General features: G+C 40.5%; 1 protein-coding gene and 1 long non-coding RNA gene across 4 annotated transcripts; both read left to right on the top strand.

The window, feature by feature from the left end:
• Nucleotides 1-6,943: 6,943 nt before the first annotated feature.
• Nucleotides 6,944-14,132, top strand: LOC308094972. 3 transcript variants are annotated; one of them, XR_013934002.1, is made up of 9 exons: nucleotides 6,944-7,171; nucleotides 7,527-7,598; nucleotides 9,503-9,581; nucleotides 10,020-10,138; nucleotides 10,952-11,030; nucleotides 11,469-11,584; nucleotides 12,283-12,355; nucleotides 13,219-13,304; nucleotides 13,955-14,132. It is a non-coding gene; the product is annotated as an uncharacterized lncRNA (long non-coding RNA). The 3 variants fall into 3 exon arrangements; XR_013934003.1 differs by having other exon boundaries at nucleotides 13,202-13,304; XR_013934001.1 differs by lacking the exon at nucleotides 11,469-11,584.
• A 1,915-nt stretch (nucleotides 14,133-16,047) lies between these two features.
• Nucleotides 16,048-20,940, top strand: rbm43 (RNA binding motif protein 43). The gene is made up of 3 exons (XM_080442294.1): nucleotides 16,048-16,651; nucleotides 17,610-17,701; nucleotides 17,803-20,940. The coding sequence occupies exons 1-3, from the start codon at nucleotides 16,450-16,452 to the stop codon at nucleotides 19,027-19,029; spliced, it is 1,521 nt and encodes a 506-aa protein (XP_080298420.1). The 5' UTR covers nucleotides 16,048-16,449; the 3' UTR covers nucleotides 19,030-20,940.
• The last annotated feature ends 1,041 nt before the right edge of the window (nucleotides 20,941-21,981 follow it).

Below are 21,981 nucleotides of genomic sequence, written 5' to 3'. Positions count from 1 at the left end.
GCGGTAAAACAGATCTCATCAACGTGAGCTTGGCTCAAAAATAGGGCTGTCTGAGGTAACGGTTGCTACTGTACCTTGAAGGCCTGTGCGTGCGTGCGTGCGTGCGTGCGTGCGTGCGTGCGTGCGTGCGTGCGTGCGTGCGTGCGTGCGTGCGTGCGTGCGTGCGTGCGTGCGTGCGTGCGTGCGTGCGTGCGTGCGTGCGTGCGTGCGTGCGTGCGTGCGTGGCTTTCCTGGGAAGACGACAGTAAATCCTCAGTTTTCATTTATTCATTAGTGTTCATATACTAATGTATATTAGTAACTCTGAGATTGTACAAATGTTACCAAACACAACATCCTTTTTCGGTTACATTTGTACAATCTCAGAGTTAAATTCACACGGTGGGTTTTACTGGATGTTTTTGCGTTACGGTAAGAGTGGCCCCATCAGGCACTTCAAACGTCTGCCGCGCAGTTCCCAGCAGTGTCGTGTGTGATCGACTTGTACTTTACCTCCTGCTGATATACTTCCTAGGCTCAGGCTCAACTGTGTCTGGCTAATAATAGCAGCTCACCAACTGACATGTCTCCAGATGTCTGGTGTTATGTGCTTTTGTTTGGCCTCCCCCCTGACAAGCCCACACTGCATCAAAGTTCACTCTGAAACAACACTTGTTTTTGAATCTGCATTCTTTTCTAAATCGGGGGGAAAAAAAGGCTCCAGGGTCATAAAATGCACCCAAAAACCTTTTATATACAGAAATAATTAAACCTCAAATTATGGCGTTTTCAAATGACAACAATGTGTTGCTACCTTAAGCTTTCACCAGGAGTGAAAGCTGATATGCCAGCCATGAGTGGAGGAGGTTGGGGAATAATGTTTTTTTACAGTATTATAGTACTGTACCTTACCACATGATTTAGGATAGAGATGATAGAATACAGATCCAACTGACCCTGCACAACAGAAACCCTTTTTTCTCAATGAGAGTGGGATCACTAATGTGGAAACTTGCCCAAGGATCACAGTGTCAGATTAACTAAAGAGGAATGTAGTATTGATTCACTGATTCGCTGTTTAGTTCAGGTTGGAAAATTCCAAGCTTAAAAAAATTATAAAAAAGAAGGAACTTTTGATAGACTCAACCATATCTTCATGGCTATACAGCAATAGTACCTTTAAAGTTAAAAGCAATGACATGAATCATACATCCTTGTTATTTAAGAACAGGTTCTACTGAGCTGGCTAAACTCCTGTGATTATATGTGGCCAGCATGCAAAAGAACCTAATGTTCCCAATTGGAGCACAACCAGATCTGTACAGTACTGTCTTGTCTATGTCTAGCCTCCCACCCAATGTTCTTGACTAAATTTCATTTGAAGGCTTTGAATCATAATGAGACATAAACATCATTGTGATTATCATAATAAAATCACAGATTCTCACAAACTGATGCCCAGCTGTGTCTAAAGGCCTACTATAATCAAATTGTCTCTTACTGTGTGTGTGTGTGTGTGTGTGTGTGTGTGTGTGTGTGTGTGTGTGTGTGTGTGTGTGTGTGTGTGTGTGTGTGTGTGTGTGTGTGTGTGTGTGTGTGTGTGTGTGTGTGTGTGTGTGTGTGTGTGTGTGTGTGTGTGTGTGTGTGTGTGTGTGTGTGTGTGTGTGTGTTGGGAAGGAGCTCTGGTGGTCACAGAATGGAAATTCAAAGTTCCCATGGTTACGGCCCACTCACCTGGCCTTACCTGTGACTTACTGGTTGAGGACAGAGCGCTAAGCAATCAGATGCCCACTTAACCTGAATCTCCTTCACTCTTTGATGGCACAGCAGGTCAAGAACAATATAACCTGGTAGGGCTATGACTTCAAATCAATATCAAGATTACTTCAAACTTTTTCCTTGATTACGATTAATGAAAGATTATTAAAAGATTGAGATAAAAAAAAGGAGAAAGATGTCCATACAGTAAAGACTGAAAAAACAAACAAAACAAAAGAAACCTGTAGGATTCAGTTATATTTAATGGAAATATAGGTGGTAATGAAAACCCTAATCCATAAGCCTCCCTCCATCATTCCACGCCATGTCCTTAAATTGCATCTAAAAGGATTAAAACCCACCACAGGAAAGAAATCCCTGTTCCCATTAGCCATGCTTAATTTATTTTGTGTTTGCCCCCCTATGTAGGCCTACTGTAGATTAAAAAAAAAAAAAAAAAGTTTCATGTTCACTCATATGGGACTGTGTCTGAATGGCTTGTTTCCTCGTAGGAGGTAGAAGACCTTCCTGCCCTGCCTTCAGTTTGAACATCACCCACAGGTACTGCAATCATCTTCCAGAGCATGAGAGCAGTACGTTCTGTACTTGGCCACCTTGCACCCCCCCCCCCCCCGCCTCAGCTTGCCTCATCACATCTATGTCACAATTAGCGCATGTCTGGTGGAGTGTTAAAGACCACAACAGTCAAATCAGACATGAGAGCTGGTTAAGCCTCCTGTACTGCAGTCTGTGTTCCAATGTGCGGCTGGAACGTGTCGATTCTTGACAAGATCCAAAAGGTAAACGCTCTTCTCTTTCACCATGTCTGTTCTCTCTAATATACATACATACTGTATTATTTATCCTCTCTGATTAATGACAAATTTATACTCACCAAAAACAACAGATTATAAAACATGCCACGTCACTATCAGAGGACAAAGTATACTATTAGCCTTTACTTGACCATACAGTACTTTTTACATTATAAGGGCCGCAATGGACAAGATGTACTTGGTGGTGTGTCCTATTGATGAGACCCTGGCTTGTTAGAAACAAAATTCCCAGAACATGGTGTGTGTGTGTGTGTGTGTGTGTGTGTGTGTGTGTGTGTGTGTGTGTGTGTGTGTGTGTGTGTGTGTGTGTGTGTGTGTGTGTGTGTGTGTGTGTGTGTGTGTGTGTGTGTGTGTGTGTGTGTGTGTGTGTGTGTGTGTGTGTGTGTGTGTGTGTGTGTGTGTGTGTGTGTGTGTGTGTGTGTGTGTGTAATTTAGCACAGATGCCTTTGATTGCATCTTTGTGGTTCCTGTGCATGAGGACACTGGAGGCATCAGATTAAGTGTGAATGGCATACGGATAAAACCTCACGCCCTAATCTCAAGATGTACTGCGATGATCCACTCTGCCATCATCACGTGCCAGAAAACAACCACATAAATCTTGGTTACTGTACAGCCTCGAGACTCTCCTTTATCCACAAATCTGTGCTTCGCTCATAATAAGGAAATATAAGCTATTCGGGAAAGTTGATCCATCATTGTGTTCTTTGTCATTTTTAATGGCCTGCAGTTTGTTCAGTGTTTTATGGGCTGTTTATGGGACGCTATACAAATACTGAAATCACATCCATCCTGACACAGCTGTTCAGTAAACAAGCGCAGAGCACGAGTAGTTCTACTGTACAGTAGTCTACATCGGCACATGTGACAACAGGAAATGTTAACTCCACTTTTATTGCTTGTTAACATTTCGGACAAAAGCGTCTTTTTATGGCGTAAGAGACTTGGAGCAATACGCTTAGATGTGGTAATACAGCTTGCTGGTTGTAAATATAATCTTATCCTGAGTCATTTCGTTGAATCACATGTACAGTAGGTTACAAAGAATGTTGTAATGCAGAAACATGTTGCAATTTTATCAAACTAAAATCAGGACCATTTTGTTCTAACTGCATTATGAACACTGACAAAGGACATTTCATAATACGAGATTCAGTTCTTGCCATGCAAATCAGTTAAGGGACGGTACGCAAAATTGTGGCATGAACATTCTGGGTCAATCCTGAAGCCGAACAAGGGCAGCGTTATGCTGAGTAATGTTGCTGATGACGGAGGTGAACCATACAGTCATGGTTGCAGGTACAACTGAGTGGCTCGCTTTAAATCTGTGAAGTGATAAGGCTATTATGGGGCTATTATGACGGATGTGCTCTACTGAATAAGCTGTGGCTGGTGTCACTCTCTCTCTCATGCCATTGAGAGGATGATGCCTGATGAACTGCATGGCTATGCAGGGTGAGGGGAGGATATAACTGCTCTTAAAATGGAGAGGGGATTAGAGGTTTTCTCAATTTGAGGGCAGCACTGTGCTCAGAGATTGACTCAAATCATCTATGCAAGACCTACATTTGTAAAAACGCACGTATCCACTATTGCATAATTATTTGCATGGCATTCTATGGAGGCTATGTCTCCTCTCCCTGTGCAGTTATGCTAAGAAATGTAGGGCAAGCTGAAATAAGGGCCTGCACTGACATGAGCATGACTGCTCATAAAAACACACTAACATTATGCACATTGATAAAGAATAGGGTTACTTTTCACACTGTATGTTAAATATTTCTAAAATCCACACAGAGACTTATACCACTTTCAGCCTGGCATCCATATTTGGGGATGTCATAGGTGAAAATGTACAGCCATGTTTTAAAAAATACCAAAGAAAATAGCCGATCTACCACGCATCTCAGCCGATCTATAACTTCACAATGCATCATGATATTATAGCTACTTTTACGTGACACTGTAAGTATAAAATAGGGCATACATTTCTCGGGGGGTGAAATATAGAGATGAAAGTTTTCTGTCGGCCGACAGCGATGAGTTGCATTCTCCAGCTCCCCTATGATGGTCAGCTGACAGGACGGTGCCCCACACACATAGGCTACAGTACACAAAGACATAATTCATGCGGTGTCTCTCTCAAGTCTACTGCCTGTTTAAATTACATTCACAATAGGCTAAAGCTTTTATTTTAGACAGCGATTAGCCCCACAACCCCCTCTGTGTAGTATGGCCTTCAGCAAAATAAACAGGAGGCTGGAATGAGTAGCATGGTACGGATACAAAGTACTTCCAAGAAAAAGAAAGATGCTCTTATGGTGGAATTCCACATGAAATTCTCAGCTGATGATTCTGAGAATTGACAATCAAGTGCATAATCACATTCATTCAGCAGCATTCACTGTCATAACCCTAACCCTGACCAGTGACCAACACTTCTTTGGGGCAGATTACATCTCTTAATCTCTTCTAGATTGGTTTCTGTCATCAGGCCAATCCTCCAACATGTGTACAGGTTTGATTAACTAGCCAAACCTCTTCTCTGACATCATTCCAATTAGATCAGTGAGCCCCAATTGCCCTTTGGCATAGCCACTACTAATAGAGTGCTACGGGAATTAGGTATTTTTGTAGGCCAGCCCAGACGTTACCTCTGCCATGGGTTCCCATCACAGATTTCCAATGGAAATTATGCATAGGGTTTTGGATAAATAAATAAAAGCTCTGTAGCAAACAAAGGCTTATATGTGTTGTTCAACAAGACAATCTTCACAAATCAATGCACTTTCAACAATTTGTGAACCACACAAAATTAATATAACTTTTAAAAAGAACATGAGGGCTTAAAAACTCACAGTTGAGATATTAACGGGTAAACTATGAACAAAATATTAAACATTCTTAGGCTTGTTTGTGTTAACCACTGACATTATTTTATGCAAAATCAAAAATCGTAGCCTACTAAACATTGCAAAAGCAGTGAAGGAACAAATTGCAAATTTTTTTTTTTAGGGATACTCTATGCTTGAAGTACTTATTTTAAAACATACTATGTCATACCATCATTAGATTTATTACACACATTAGATGTCAGTTACACCCAAGATTCTAAAATGTGTTATTTATAGTTTAGATTATGAAAGCATAAAAACATGACTTGGTTTTGTACTGTTTGTGTAGTTGGTATAACCCTACAGTATATGGACATGCGTTAAGCCAAGTAGACTTCAAGGTTAATCCCAGGGAATGGTTTTAAATTGAATTATTTTAACAAATCTAATGATACAGTATGTTCACAGGGCACTGTCTGGCAGAGATGGGTACAATACATCTGATGCTGCAAACAAAGACAGACATATCCCAACAGATCAGTCTGAGATACACAGTGTGCCTCATTTAAGTCTGTCCCTCGCCCAGGCCCTTTTTTTGTGTTTACTAAACAAATGAAGTTCCTTAAGTCGCCAAAATCTGCAGTGGCACATAGCTAAAGCAACCACTGTTTTCCTGCAAACACAGATAGCAACCACTGTTTTCTTGCAAACACAGATGCAGACTTTCAGGCTGGGTTATTATCAATCTGTATACAAACCATGGCAGCTGGTGAGACAGCCAGCATCACACAGCGGGCAAACAAAGCTAAAATTCATACAGGCTGTCTGGTGATGGTGCCGGCCATCATAGATGCCAAGGAGAGCGGTGCTTTTCTATGGGTTGTATTGTTGTGCCGAGATTTATTCTGAGTCATCAGCCACGAGTGTACTCCCCCTGCATGGCACAATGACCCCCACCTCTACTAAACTGCCCCACCCACCAGCAGTTACTGCTTTGTAACCTCCCTTCTACAAAATAATTGAATAGGGTGTTAGCTGACATTTTAAATTACTGATTTGAAATGACATAACAAAACAAAATAGGTTTTTTGAGAAAAAGATCATTATTTTCTTCTTGCTTGATTTACTTATTTGATTGCGGGGAAAGTTTTATTTCATAATAAGATGTTTTGAGACATTTTGAAAAAATACACCTACTGTGACAAAATTATTGCTGACATAAGAAAAAACTCGATAGCATATTATTGAAGTTACTTGCATTCTTTACTTACACAAACTTATTAGACGATGCAGTCAACTGTGTTGTTACTGTACAATAAATATAATGTTTTCCAAGTTTGAAATAAAATCCAGACTTCATAATTTCAGATGCCCAAGGGTGTGAAGAACTTGATGAGCTGTACTTTACTGCCCCCTACTGTACACAGGAGCACAGTAGAAATGTTTCACCACGCAAGGGAAACATTTGACGTAATATCCGGTATAACCAGGATATATAGACACGTTTGTAAACTAAACAGTCTGTTTCGAGAATTAGAAGTGGTGACTGGTAACGTCCTCGTATCTAATGCCATCTGCGTTAAATTGGTTATAATCTGAGATTGGGTTTTGAGAATTAGTCAAGCAACTACTGATCGTTGACATATTTGTAATATTGTTCCGTTTAGTTTGGTAAATAAAATGTTGTAGGTAGGCAGGCATCGAACGTTAGAAAGTGAAAGGTTCACTTGACCAACCGTGTGATCACAGAATCAAAATGGAAAGGTAATTTTTTTAATAATTAATCAGTGACATTAAGTATTTTTGTCTATCTCTAAGTCTCTCTAGTCGACCTTATTGTCTGCTTTGATATATTTAGCTACATATTTGCATGCTGCAGTGCAGACGAGTAGTATGTCAAGTTTCCATGCAAGCCGTCCAGCAAGGCTGAGCCAGTCGTGGCTCTGTTCCTCTCCTGTAGTGCTTGCTAGATAGAACTGAGGCTGTTTGAGGCCTTGCTGTGTCTCAGTCATGGCAGGGTTATAGGTAAACCTCAGACAATTTGTTGTTTATGGAGCTAAACCCGTCAGAATTGCCTTATATAATGTCTCGGAAGAATAATGATGAATTCCCTTTCCAGAACCCAGGTGGTGGCGATGCTAGTGGCTGCCCTACTCAGGCCTCCAGACTGACCTCTTCTGAACACTTACTGGTAAGTAGTTTAAACACCAGAATAACAGAAACTGACGATGCCAGTAGGTAAACGAATAAGTAAGAAATAACAAACCAGTACACATTTTATTGGCAGCATCTGCTTTCTTTGTGCTCTATTGTGAATTTGAGGCTTTTTTGACACATATGAGTGAATGGAATCTCTACCACAATCCAGGAACTGCCTTATTGGGATAATTACGGTATATATCAAGCTATGAAACGGCACTGCAGCATGGATGTACTTTCGTCATGTAGAGCCATATGAAATCCATGTTAACGGAATCGCGGACGGAATCGCGGAAATGACCAATAAAAATGGAATTGGAATAAAACGCGGAATATTGCAGAATTTGGAGAAAAAAAAATATTCGCGGTAAAAAAAATTTTTACCGCAAATTTTTACAAATCCACGGGACACCACCACTTTGCATGGCCACATCCTACTTTATAAACAATAAAATCCACGTAGAAATAGTCTTAGAGACGATAGAAATAATAATACATGGGCGACGCCATTTTGCGCATGCTCAGACCGAATTCTTTTGGGAACATTTTTGCGTATAACACAACAAGGGCCATTAGCGTCCGCGCAGTTGAAATGTGACGTGAGCAGACCTGATTGTATGGGTAACACAATTAACACACGTGAATTAAAAATAAACTCTGATTAATGTTGTTAGTGGTGTAAAAAAAGCAAAATACAGAATTCAGAAATATTAAAATGGAAAAAACAGAATTTGGGAAAAAATAAAACTGAATTGGGAAAAAAATAAAATGGATTTCATATGGCTCTATCGTCATGTCCCCTGAACTCTTGCTTTAGATTCTAGTATCTTAATTTGATGAATGTGATCTGAAAGTTGACTTGTGGTGTTTTTGTTAAATAAGTATATTCAACGTGGACATCCTGTGAGGTTACTCTCTCGCATGGCTCTGTCCTTGTGGCCTATGGGAGCGTAGCATTAATGCTGTGACGTACAGTCCCGTTCCACGACGTTGTACAACAACCTCTGTCCCCGGCTCTTGGGCTGGTGAGGACGGGCGTCCTGTATATTCCTACATCTTCCCAGAGTCCTTTGGGCCGTTACTGGGGAGCTAAACCATGAAGGACACAAACTTATTGAGATTTCTAAGGATTTTATGCTAACTAAGAATACTGGGTGGACTGCCTAGATTTTGCAAATGTGCTTAAAGGACGACTTCACCGATTTTCAACCTATCTTCATATAATTGGTCCACTCCTCACTAATACTCATGATAAAATGGTACCATTTTTTTCTACTTAGTCTGTGTCTCATAGGCGGGCTGTGGACAGTCCAGAAAAGTTTTGTGATGTCAGTGACATCATCGTTAGGCATGATTTTTTTTTCCAACAAGATTTCACATTTTTTATTTAGATTTTTAACACTAGAACAATGGCTTCTTTTATTGCATCGCAACTTTCCAGGAATAGAAAGAATGCAGTTTCTATTAGCTTGGATTCCCCATTGATGATGTCACTGGTAGACGGGACTCTGAACTGTCCACAGCCCTCCTCTGAGACACAGACCGAGTAGATTTCCTTTTTACCATGAGTATTAGTGAGGACCAATTATGCGAAGATAGGTTGAAAATCGGTGAAGTCGTCCTTTAATTGTGTCTTATATTTTGCTGTAGTTTTGTGATGTCTGTCGACATTGGACTGGCTAGGGGTCAAGGTGCATACCACATAATATAGGCTCGAATGCAGCCTGACAGCAAGTCGCGGGTTCGGTCTCTGTCTCGCTGTCCCAGTTTCCTGTATCTCTACTGTGTACTATCAATAAAGGCCCAAACCCCCCCCGCCCCCCCAAAACATATTAAAGGAATGACCATGATTTCCTCCCGACGGTTTGTCCAATTTGTTCTTTCTTTTTTCTTAAGGAAATTGAAGTTGGTGGTGCCAGGAAAGCCATCTTTGTTCCTGAAGAAGTTCAGTGGGAAGCATGTCTTCATCGCACAGGTAAGTCTTCATAAAACACGTTAACGTGGCCAGAGTTAAGCTTGTAGCTGAATGTTTGTTAAATGTGATCAGAAAGTTCACTTGTGCTTTTCAAGTGTATTCAACGTGGACATCCTGTGAGGTTACTCTCTCACATGGCTCTGTCCTTGTGGCCTATGGGAGCGTAGCATTAATGCTGTGACGTACAGTCCCGTTCCACGACGTTGGACAACAAGCTCTGTCCCCGACTCTCGAGCCGGTGAGGACGGGCATCCTGTATATTCCTACATCTTCCCAGTCCTGGACCGTTACTGGGGAGCTAAACCATGCAGGACACAAATTTACACAATGGATTTATGTATTCTTGGACTTTGCTGATAATCCTTGTATATTTGTGTTGATGCTGTCAGAATTGCCTTGTACAGTGTCTCAGAATAATGATGAAATGTCCTTTTCCAGAACCCAGGTGATGATGATGACTGGCTGCCACTAGCAAGCAGGCCATGAAGGTCCCTACCCACCGGGAGTGAGTCCAGACTGACCTCTTCTGAATGCTTATGTGGGCATTTAAACACCAGGTAAACGATAAAGTAGTTTTTTTTTAGACAATTGGCACTGGGTGTAAAAAAATAGGGGTAACAAAATCGTGGGATAAAAAAAAAAAAAACTACAACAAAAAAACTCTTTCCTTAAAAACACTTAAGTGTTCTATCATGACAGAGGACTAACGATTCGATGCATCACTAGTTGCTGTGCAAGCCGTCCAGCAAGGCTGAGCCAGTCGTGGCTCTGATCCTCTCCTGTAGTGCTTGCTAGAGAGAACTGAGGCTGTTTGAGGCCTTGCTGTGTCTCAGTCATGGCAGGGTTATAGGTAAACCTCAGACAGTTTTTGTTGTTTATGAAGTACAACCTATGTCAGAATTCCCTCATACAATGTCTCAGAAGAATAATGGTGAATGTTTTCGATGCCCAAGTCATTATCAGAGCGATTAAAGCTTTGATATTACCCACTGTATGTTCAGTGATGAGCCTTTAAAGTGATGTTGAAGCCTGGGTTTATAGCTGCCTTCTCTGTTGGTACCGTGTAATGATTTTATTCACTGTCAGTGCATGGCCAAAATCCCATTTGTACTACATAATCGAATGCAAACCAAGTGGATTTCACACACAAAAAAAACACAGCCTGGTGCATACCACATAATATAGGCTCGAATGCAGCCTGACAGCAAGTCGTGGGTTCGGTCTCTGTCTCGCTGTCCCAGTTTCCTGTATCTCTACTGTGTACTATCAATAAAGGCCCAAACCCCCCCCGCCCCCACAAAAAATATTAAAGGAATGACCATGATTTCCTCCCGACGGTTTGTCCAATTTGTTCTTTCTTTTTTCTTAAGGAAATTGAAGTTGGTGGTGCCAGGAAAGCCATCTTTGTTCCTGAAGAAGTTCAGTGGGAGGCATGTCTTCATCGCACAGGTAAGTCTTCATAACACACGTTAACGTGGCCAGAGTTAAGCTTGTAGCTGAATGTTTGTTAAATGTGATCAGAAAGTTCACTTGTGCTTTTCAAGTGTATTCAACGTGGACATCCTGTGAGGTTACTCTCTCACATGGCTCTGTCCTTGTGGCCTATGGGAGCGTAGCATTAATGCTGTGACGTACAGTCCCGTTCCACGACGTTGGACAACAAGCTCTGTCCCCGACTCTCGAGCCGGTGAGGACGGGCATCCTGTATATTCCTACATCTTCCCAGTCCTGGACCGTTACTGGGGAGCTAAACCATGCAGGACACAAATTTACACAATGGATTTATGTATTCTTGGACTTTGCTGATAATCCTTATATATTTGTGTTGATGCTGTCAGAATTGCCTTGTACAGTGTCTCAGAATAATGATGAAATGTCCTTTTCCAGAACCCAGGTGATGATGACTGGCTGCCACTAGCAAGCAGGCCATGAAGGTCCCTACCCACCGGGAGTGAGTCCAGACTGACCTCTTCTGAATGCTTATGTGGGCATTTAAACACCAGGTAAACGATAAAGTAGTTTTTTTTTTAGACAATTGGCACTGGGTGTAAAAAATAGGGGTAACAAAATTGTGGGATAAAAAAAAAAAGAACGACAACAAAAAAACACTTTCCTTAAAACACTTAAGTACATACTAGACGGAGATAGGGATTGACGTACGTCGGGGGTGAGGAACTGGTACGTTCTTTACGTCAGTGCATTCAGTGCATTCATAGTTTGACACGTTTCTTATGCGTGATTAGGGCCAAGAGGCTATTCATCCTCCAGAGGGAAGCAGTGAACGTACGTCAGGTACGTCAGGTTGAGCTCAGAGCTCAACCTGACGGATGACATAATCGACGGACAAACCCCCCATCCCCCTCCCCTTTTTGGTCTCCCCCTCCGTTCCTTATGCTTACTTAAGGGTCTTACGTCGAGTATGAATAGGCCTTTAGGTGTTCTATCATGACAGAGGACTAACGATTCGATGCATCACTAGTTGCTGTGCAAGCCGTCCAGCAAGGCTGAGCCAGTCGTGGCTCTGATCCTCTCCTGTAGTGCTTGCTAGAGAGAACTGAGGCTGTTTGAGGCCTTGCTGTGTCTCAGTCATGGCAGGGTTATAGGTAAACCTCAGACAGTTTTTGTTGTTTATGAAGTACAACCTATGTCAGAATTCCCTCATACAATGTCTCAGAAGAATAATGGTGAATTCCCTTTCCAGAATCCAGGTGGTGATAATGACAGTGGCTGCCCCACTCACACCTCCAGACCTGACCTCTTCTGAACACTTACTGGTATGTAGGCATTAAACACCAGTATAACAGAAACTGATCACGGACATGTTGAATGCCTTTTTATTTAGGTGCTATGACATGACAGAGGACTAATGTTTTGGATGCCCAAGTCATTATCAGAGCGATTAAAGCTTTGATATTACCCACTGTATGTTCAGTGATGAGCCTTTAAAGTGATGTTGAAGCCTGGGTTTATAGCTGCCTTCTCTGTTGGTACCGTGTAATGATTTTATTCACTGTCATTGCATGGCCAAAATCCCATTTGTACTACATAATCGAATGCAAACCAAGTGGATTTCACACAAAAAAAAACACAGCCTGGTATGTATTTTGGGGGAAATTAAATGGCTATATTCATGGTATATTAACCTTGATGGAAGTTTTCTAGTGCAACAAAAAATGCTAGGTACATAACCAATGATATGAGAGATGACACCAATAGGTGAAATGGGTGGGAAAATGTACGTACCAGGACACCTTTTTATTGGCAGAAACTGCTTTGTTTATGTTGATGCCCCAAAAGCGTGAAGAGACCTTTTTTTTTTCTACATGCAGTACTAATTGTTAATGGAATTGCACTATTTACGGTTCCTTGAACTCTTCTAGAGAGACTTCACTCAGACTAGTGGTTGGATATTATGCAAGCCTTCCAGCAAGGCTTTGCCCATAATGGCTCTGTCCTTTCCTAAGTGCTTGCTAGAGAGAGAGTTGGGGCAGTTTGAGGCCCTGCTGTGACTAATTCGTGGCAGGGTTATAGGTAAACCCCAGACATTTTTGTTTTAATGTTCCATGGGATGGTTTACATTGCTAATGTATCTTGTGTCTTCCAGTAGAATTTATGTAAAGCTCTTTTTTTTTCCCAGGTGGACTTCAGCTACTGCGAGGCGTCTCACAGACCGTTATGAAACCCTGAAATATGATGCTATATCAAAGTTCTTCAAACTATGAGGTAGGTTTACTCTACATTTTGACTGAAGCTGACTAACGCATATTTGAGGAAAAATTTAAATATGCTACAACTCTTTTAATAGCTTGGGAAATCACAGGATGTCCGCAGGCTATTGAAGTCTTAAAATATATATTTTTTCAAAAAAGTCAACCTATTGGAGAGGTCAGACCACTGACAGCCAATATGACCTTTACAGGACCAGATGATGACTAAATGGTCAGTGTGTTGTGATCTCAAGTAAACGATGCTTACGCCATTTCAGAAACATCCTTCAGCACCTCAGCGGAAGTGGTTATAGAAGCCCGATTCCTGCTTGCGCCGTATCTTTTAGGAACTGAGAGGTCGCCTGTTTTAGTCCTCTTAGATGAGGACAAATTGTATAAAGTTTATATGGATTGTATTGGTAGTAATAACTGTACTGTTGCAAGCCTTCCAGCAAGGCTTTGCCCATACTGGCTCAGTCCTTTCCTAAGTGCTTGCTAGAGAGAGTTGGGGCAGTTTGAGGCCCTGCTGTGACTGATTCATGGCAGGGTTATATATAAACCTCAGACAAATGATGGCAACGTTTCTGACATAGTGTCAAACACCTCAATTTCCTGAAAAAACGCTAATCATTTCATCAAATCTTGCTTTTTTCTTTCTCTTTGTAGGTATCGATTGGGCTCGGAGCATCAAAGGTGTTGTGCCGCACTGTGCAGAGAATGGCACTCTTGATTTGGAATAGCCAAATATTTGGGCTACAGTTTTGTACATTTAAAGTGCTGTTAATAATAACATCACAAATCAACTCAATGCTTGAGTAGTTGTTAATAAAAGTGTATCCCAGTTGTGATTTTTGTAATTTTGTCTTCATTATAGTGTCACTATATCCAGATGTAGCACCCCTTTACATTAAGTGTTACAACAATACTACTTAACAGCATTTATTATTGGTCTCAAATCATTTAGCAGACGCTTTATCCAAAGCGACTTACAATAAGTGCATTCAACATAGGTAGGGAACGAAACTACTAATCACCAGAAGTCTTAAGTGCATTTCCTGCAAAAACAAGCAACCAAGAGTATACCTAGCGCTAAGGTAAAAGTGCAATATATCAGCTACCTACTTTCTTAAACAGATGAGACAAAATAGCAAAATCAAATGAGCACGAGCTAAAACAAATAAGTGTATCGACTAAACAAGATCCAATAAAACAATACAAAAATAAAACAAGAGTTCGTACAACTAGTTAACAAGTAGGCCAGGCAAAGAGGAAGGGTAGTGTTTCCTAAAGAGGTGGGTTTTCAGCCTGCGGCAAAAGATGGGCAGTGACTCTGCTGTCCTGACATCAGTGGGAAGTTCATTCCACCACTGTGTGATCGCTTGAGGTGGCATTGTTAAGAGCTACTGCTTGTGCCTTGTATTCCTTTGGACAATTAAAGGGCCCCTTTGTATTCATACTGAGACATCCAGGTTGGACCTGTACTTTCTGTAATTAAGCTGATAATTTGAAGGTATGGATTTGTTACTAAATCAAGGTTTGATTATTTCTGTATTTGTTGTCCTTAAATGTCATGTTTGTAAGGTATGATACACTCTGTGATAATCCAAAGTACAATGAGGATACCTGTGCCCCACTCCAGCAATTCATACAATTACTGTAAAGTGGATATAGGTTGTAAACTGCTACCAGACCCTAAATAAATTATACAGTTACAGCAGGTACAGTATATGGTCTGAGTTAAGTTTAGACTAGAGTAACCTGCAGCAGATGTTTCAAAAACATTGTTGGTTCAAGCCGGTGCTGCTCAGTCCTATGTAAAATGCTGCTGTTAAAGTATCTGAAAGAAGTAATATATGCAAAATAAAAAGGCACTGTTGGCTTTAAGTCAGCATTTCCAAAGCTTTTCCCCCCCCTATGTGGAATGGCCTACCAAAAGGAGTGTAAAACCCTACTCACTCAAAACTGCCCTAAAGATACACCTTCTCCTGAAGGTGTATCTTTGCAATTCGAAAATGGCCCCTGTCTAAGTCTTAACCTACCCCCCCCTCTTTAATTTTCTTCTTTTGTATATATATTTTTTCTCTTCATACCAGTAACCTGAAAGCTGATTGTATGACATTCTGTATAGTAGTGTGTATATCTGTCTGTCTCCTATATGTCATCATGATTTGTGTGCATGGGGTTCTCATCTTAAACAAGCTGCGTGCTTATTGAGTCTTCCAGTTTAGTAGACCTTGTATTGTGAATTTGTACTTCCATGTACTGTGATTCTCATGTCTTACTAAATAAAAGTACATCAATCAATCAATCAAAACTGTAGACTGGAGTAAACTTGATTTTCCTCCGAAATTACCATTGCATACTCAACTATGTTATCAGAGTAAATGACTAATCTGGAATTACAATTTGAGATTTTCCAGACAAGGACTGGGGATTTTAATACACTTCACTACTTGTTTTGCACATTGTTAAGCACTAGATGGCAGTATTGTATTTTAAATGTAATGTTTTTCAAAGCTAGAGAGCCACAGCTGTAAATCGATTAAACTCCGTTATGATCATAAGACTGTTAAGAGTACTGCTTAAATAAGAATATGAATCCGAAACGTCTGTGTAGGTGGTCATACTCTGATACTCATACCTTTTGCATGTGGCAATATGAGTAGGCTGCAGGCCTAGGGTGGAATCCCCGTTTGTCACTGAACGCACATTGAGCCTATACTTTCGCTTTCCTTTTGACTGAGTGTTTTGCACTGACTGCGGCTCTTGGGTGAAGTGAGTGAACTTGATCTTAAGGTGAAGTAGGCTACGAAACGAGTAGTAGGCCATAATTTAACTTATTTTAACTTCTGTGTAAACTAATACCCGCGTGGTTGCAGTATTGTTCCTGCCTGGGGATAATTGTGATAGTATATATGAATGCAAGCAGTTTTCGAAACTAGCTTACTGTGGAATTTACTGTAGGCTACAGTACGAAGTTTTTCATCGATTTAATCATCCACATTGAACGGTTATAACCCCTAAACGGTTTTAAAGCGTTGACTCTAGTTTCGAAACAAGTCTACTTTCACTTTAGAGATAATTGGACTATGGATTTTGAAGCTATAGGCACCTGTGGCAATAAGAGACATTAACGTCATCACCGCACCTGCCAGACCATAATGACTACAGTGACAATGGCGAGGCAGCGAGGTATAGCTGTGGAGGTTCTTGGGGTCCCAGATATTCTGTCGGCTGACAGAATCATTGACAAGCTCACCATACATTTCCTGCGAGGACGTCATGGAGGTGGGGAGGTGCAGAGGGTGCTGTACCCCTCATATCGTACGGGGCAGGCCTTGATCATATTTGAGGAGCCAGAAGGTAAATGGACGCTTGATTAAGACTTAACATGCTGAATGACAGTGGTGGAAAAAGTACTCAAATTGTTTACTTAAAGGTAGGGTAAGTGATTTTCTTTGGTTAAAATAAGTGTTAAATAGCTCTATATTCTGATAGTACTCATTGCTATAGAGTGTTTGTTCAGTAAAAGGAGTCTCCTTGTCTCTCCAGCTCTTTATAAAACAGAAAATGCATTTTAATTTCAGTTTCATTTCCAATTTTATCCAATCAGGATAGAGAACTCAATCAGGATATAGATTAAACAAGTGAAATTGGAAGTGATGACACTAAGAAATGAGCAGGCAAAATTGGAACTGGAACACTATAAAAATGAAGCTTAAAAATGGGTACTTTCTCCTGATTGGCTGAGATTTTGACACCTACCGGAAAATGTATTTTCTGTTTATTAAAGAGCTGGAGAGACATGGAGACTCCTTTTACTGAACAAACACTCTATAGCAATGATTACTATCAGAATATAGTGCTTTAACCTTTTAACAAAATACTTTTTGTTTTAACCCAAAAATATCACTTATACCCTACCTTTAAGTAAAAGTATCGATACGACAATGCATAAATACTCTGTTACAAGTACAAGTGTTGTGAGCTTGTAGATCTGCTATTTTCAAACAGCTGAAGTACAAAATAGGGCTTAGTTGGTTTTGTCTTGATAATCAAAATCTACAAAATAACAAAATAAAGTTGTAAAATAATCGTAGTGGAGTAAAAGTACAATATTTGCCTCTGAGATGTAGTGGAGTAGAAGTAAAAGTAGGCCTACTGGAAATTGGAAATACTCCAGTAAAGTAAAAAATACCTCAAAATTGTAGGCTACTTAAGTGCAGTACTTAATTAAATGTACTTAGTTACTTTCCATCACTGGTGAATGATGGCTCATGCAAACCATAAATATTGTGTACTTCTACCCCCCACCACCCAGTCGCTGCCCGTGTATTGAAACATGGCTCTCATGTGATGGAGGTTGATAATCGACAATTTCCATTAACAGTAAAACCTGTTGACATGCCAGAGGTAGGCTACTCATACTCACATACGTAGCAGATTAATTGAATCATCATTCAGTGCTCATTCAGAATGATTTATTTGTATTTTATCATTCATTCATTCTGCAGGTAGATATTCCAGTAGAGGCCACCCTGGATATTAGCATCTTCCCTGATAAGACAAGAGTGATGCAACTCCTCAACGTGCACGGTTTTGAGATAACTCGCACGTCCAGAGAGCAGGTGCGTGTCAAGGGCACATTTATGATGCTGACAGCCGTGAAGGCTTGCTTGGAGAAGCTTCTTAACTCACAAACCCACTCCCAGAACACCACATCCTCACCTTCATTTATCCTCAATGGCCACAATTGCTCCCCAGGGCAAATAAACAAAACCCACACTGATGGTAACTCGATGTATGCTGCTGGTAGCAGAGGCACCTTTAGCTCTCCAGCCCTGCCCATGTCTGCTCTTCCATCTTATCCCACCAACTCTTCCCCTCTGGAACATCAAGCAGACAAGTCTTCAAAACAAAATCACCAGCACAGCCCCCGGGCAAGAAGTGATGCCTTTGTCATTGATGAGGATGTGTTGCGTTATGCTCAGTCCTTCAAGACAAAAGACATTGATGTCATACTGAACAGCCATAACGTTAAGATGGACGTGTCCCATGTGAGTACTGGCTTAAGCAATGTCATCTTGTCAGGGAGCAGTGCGAAAGCTGCAAGGGGGAAACTGCAACAACTTCTGGAGGATCTTACCAAAACACTACGCACCCAGCAGATCTGTCTGTCAGACCACAACAGCGTAACCCAGGTAAACATCAGTAAGCAAATAAAGGTATGCAAAGATGTTTATCCATCAGTGGTCATCAGTCAAACGGGGGACACAATCCGCATCGTTGGGCCATCTCGAGATAGCTATGAGGTAACGCAGAGGCTTTTGGGAACCACCGTGCAGTTACCACCAGTACGAGCCGGGAGGACGTTAGGCCGTGGGTCAAATGGGAGGAGTAGCTCACTGTCCAGAGTGAAACTGAATGATGACAGAGCGAGAGCTCGTGATACTCCCTCTAACGCAACACCTGACGCACAGGGTTACCACCCATCTAAATACCAGGATGACAGAGCAGCTGTTGCTGAGCCAGACCCTCCTCTGGAAAGCAGTAGACTCCGCAGAGCAAGAAGCCACTCTGAATCCCGTGAAAAGGTCAGGGAAGAGAGGGCTGCTGATCACAGCCACAACAAAGCAAACCAAGGTGATGCTTCAGCAACCAAGAAAATTAAGGGATTTCTAAATAAAATCCCTTCTGCAAAAGACATCAGTCAAAGGATAAAGAAAATAAACAAGAAATGACTGAAAGCTACTGCTGGGTTTCCGGTGCATGTAAACCTTATTATATAGCATTATGGTCCTATTTTGTTTTCTTTGGGGAACAATTGTAATTTAAAAAAAAAACATTTTTGCTATTGTGATCAGTGCATGAGCATATTGGGCAATACTCTTCTCACTTAGATTGTGCTACTACCATGTATGGAAATACAGTATAACAGATCATTTAAATTATAGCCTACCCTGCCATTAACGTTTTAATATTAAAAGTTGGCAAACATAGGTATTAAACCACAGTATCATTAGAATCTTAATTAACAAAAAATAAATGTGTTAGAGCCACACCAATTCAATTCAATTCAATCTTTATTTCAGACTCAGGGTCCATACAGCAAAACAGGATGACAATCACACAGTAAAAGCAATAAAATAATAAAAAGAAAGAAAAAAAACACATAAAAACAGTCCAACTACAGCTTTTCAAAGTCAGTAGAGGCTGTTACGCCAATGTCTCCATATCGTGGAAGAGAACCGAGTAGAACTCTTGACAGGGTTAATTAAAATCTTAATAACATGATTGACACCATGTAGAGAGTCACAAATGTTTTCAAAATCAGTTACCTTTTATTCAAAAGCTCAGTGCATTTTCAACATTCAAAGCTGTATAGATTTTTAACATAAAATGCAACACTAAACATGAAAGGGGTAATAAAGCTGATTATATAAATCAAATGTACAGAATAGATATTGTAATTGCAAAATAGCATACTAGATATATTTGGGCATTAAACAAAAACATATGAGGGTATGTTCACACCAACTGCCTTTTGTGAAGAAAAGAAAAACTGTCTAGAGTGCCTTTTCTGCTGGAAAAAAGAAACGGGGGTCAGGGGCAGTCACACCATTGACTGAAACAGACTTCAATATAACTCTATGGAACTAGAATATAGTTTTAAACTAGGTAGGTGTATATGTGGAGGTAATGCAGATTGAGCAAATGTATGGCATATTTCAAACTGGAGCTGGTGCGCATCCTCTGTTTGCCTTCTTGGCTGTGGGTGCTCAGCTAAGCGAACATACTCAAGTGAAAGAACTTGCACCAAGGTGGAAAGAAGAAAGCAGCACTCAGCATAAAATACTTTTTCTCAGTTAAATAATTTTCTTTTAATCTGACGCGTTTCGGTTTGGCCTTCATCAGAGCAAAGAGAAATCTTTCACTTTGTAAAGTGAAATCACTTTTTGTATGGCATATTATCAACTAAAATGTATCGATCCTGTGCAGACCAGCTGGCAGAGATGAGCACGAGGTCTGTTTCTCCTCCCCCGCCTGTTAGCTCTGCTGCCGGGCTTGAACCGGAAACACACATGACACCTTCACATGTGTTTCCACTTTACAGTTCAAATCGGCTGCTGAGCCAATCAAACAAAGCTATAGAAAAATGAACAGGAAGCAGGTATTCTGAAAACTGGTTCTACAGTGATGCAGTGAGCCTATTATATTAGGTAATAATAGGTTTAATGTACTGTTTTGTTAGGCAGAAGAGGAGAGGAGGGCTGGTGGTAGTCTGGTGTGTGGGTGCCTCGTGGCTGACAGCTGAGCGAGACCATCAGTTCAGACGAACAGCTCTGCATTTGTGTACAGTCGTGATTGGACAGCTGATAAAAAGTGTCCAGATCATTGTTTAATTATTTTCAACTTTAAAAAAGTGCACCAGAAATTGCGCTCTGATGAGTGCCTTCTAAAAGCGGCCGGTATGTGGTCGCATGTTGTTCATTTCTCTTAGGGTTTCATTTGAAAAGGTGGTGGCAAAATATCGGTCATAAGGAGATTGAAATAGAGAATGGCATCTCAGTGCAGGAGTTAATTCTTATTGTTTATGATGTTTTGTTTATTGTGTTTTAATTTGGGACGTTTTGATTAAACATTAAAAGGAGGATTGTGTATGTTATTTTGCTTGTCTTCTGTCAGTTAGTCTGTATCTTTAAGGTGTTATAACACAATTAATGTTATGTTAGTGTAATTTAATATCGCTACATCTGAGTCCAGCATCTAGATGGAGACAAAAACGACATTCCCCTCACAGGAAGTAATGCTTTTTGGCCAGGAAGTTGCCTTATTGCTGAGAGAAGAAATATAGACCAGATCAGAATGTTTGAATGTTTGTAAACGGACAGGTATTTACATGTAGAACATGAATTACATGTCTATGGACGTTTTCACAATATATATAAAGTGTCCAGAACATTAGCTACGGTATGTCTAGTTTGTCAACCTGTGGATATTTAGAACAAAATTAATAATATATTTCTAATAGTCGATAATATCATAATTGCCCTGTTCTTCCAGAAATAAGGTTAAACATACATTTTTGGTTGTGGATTGTGGTGATGTCATGATGATTCAGTCTATTGGTCGGTAATTTCTCAAGACAGATTCAGAGCTCTTTTAAAAAAAAATGCCAATGGGTTCCCAGATTGATTGATCTGTAACAAGGGCGGTCAATTTATGTACAGCTAATACTTAAGCTGTACATAAATGTGGTACAGCATTGATTGGATTAGAAATACTGTGATCATAGGAATAGCTGGTCGAGTTCATCATCATGATGGTAGACAACCTATACAGTCATGAAACAACATCATGAAAAGAAGAAGACGGAACATTACTGTAAACTGGGCTTAGTTGGGTTTGTTGTGACATGCCCAGTTACTTAAAAATGTTGGTGCAATGTCCATTGAAACATGATGTGACGTCATCTGACTCATACCACTTTCTAGTCAATGCTTGCATGACATTTCTGTTGTTTGAACCATCTTGTTCCATTCTGATTAATCTGATCAAAGTTTGGGTTTCAATCGCAAAAAAGAGATCTTTGTTCTTACATGGGCAGAAAATGTTACTAAATATATACTGTACTATATATAGAATAAACATAAAGCTAGGTTTTGCTTGTCATGGAATAAGGACAGCATATG

Source organism: Gymnoscopelus braueri (assembly GCF_963280865.1).
Source record: "Gymnoscopelus braueri genome assembly, chromosome: 11".
NCBI classification, from domain to species: Eukaryota; Metazoa; Chordata; class Actinopteri; order Myctophiformes; family Myctophidae; genus Gymnoscopelus; species Gymnoscopelus braueri.
Note: the sequence above shows the minus strand (reverse complement) of the source record. Positions and strands in the feature narration are given on the sequence as shown.

Excerpts from the sequence above, each read along its gene's own strand:
- rbm43 (XM_080442294.1), top strand. The coding sequence starts at position 16,450 with ATGACTACAGTGACAATGGCGAGGCAGCGAGGTATAGCTGTGGAGGTT. Across the intron at positions 16,652-17,609 it reads CATATTTGAGGAGCCAGAAG|TCGCTGCCCGTGTATTGAAA; the intron begins GTAAATGGACGC and ends CCCACCACCCAG. Across the intron at positions 17,702-17,802 it reads AACCTGTTGACATGCCAGAG|GTAGATATTCCAGTAGAGGC; the intron begins GTAGGCTACTCA and ends TTCATTCTGCAG.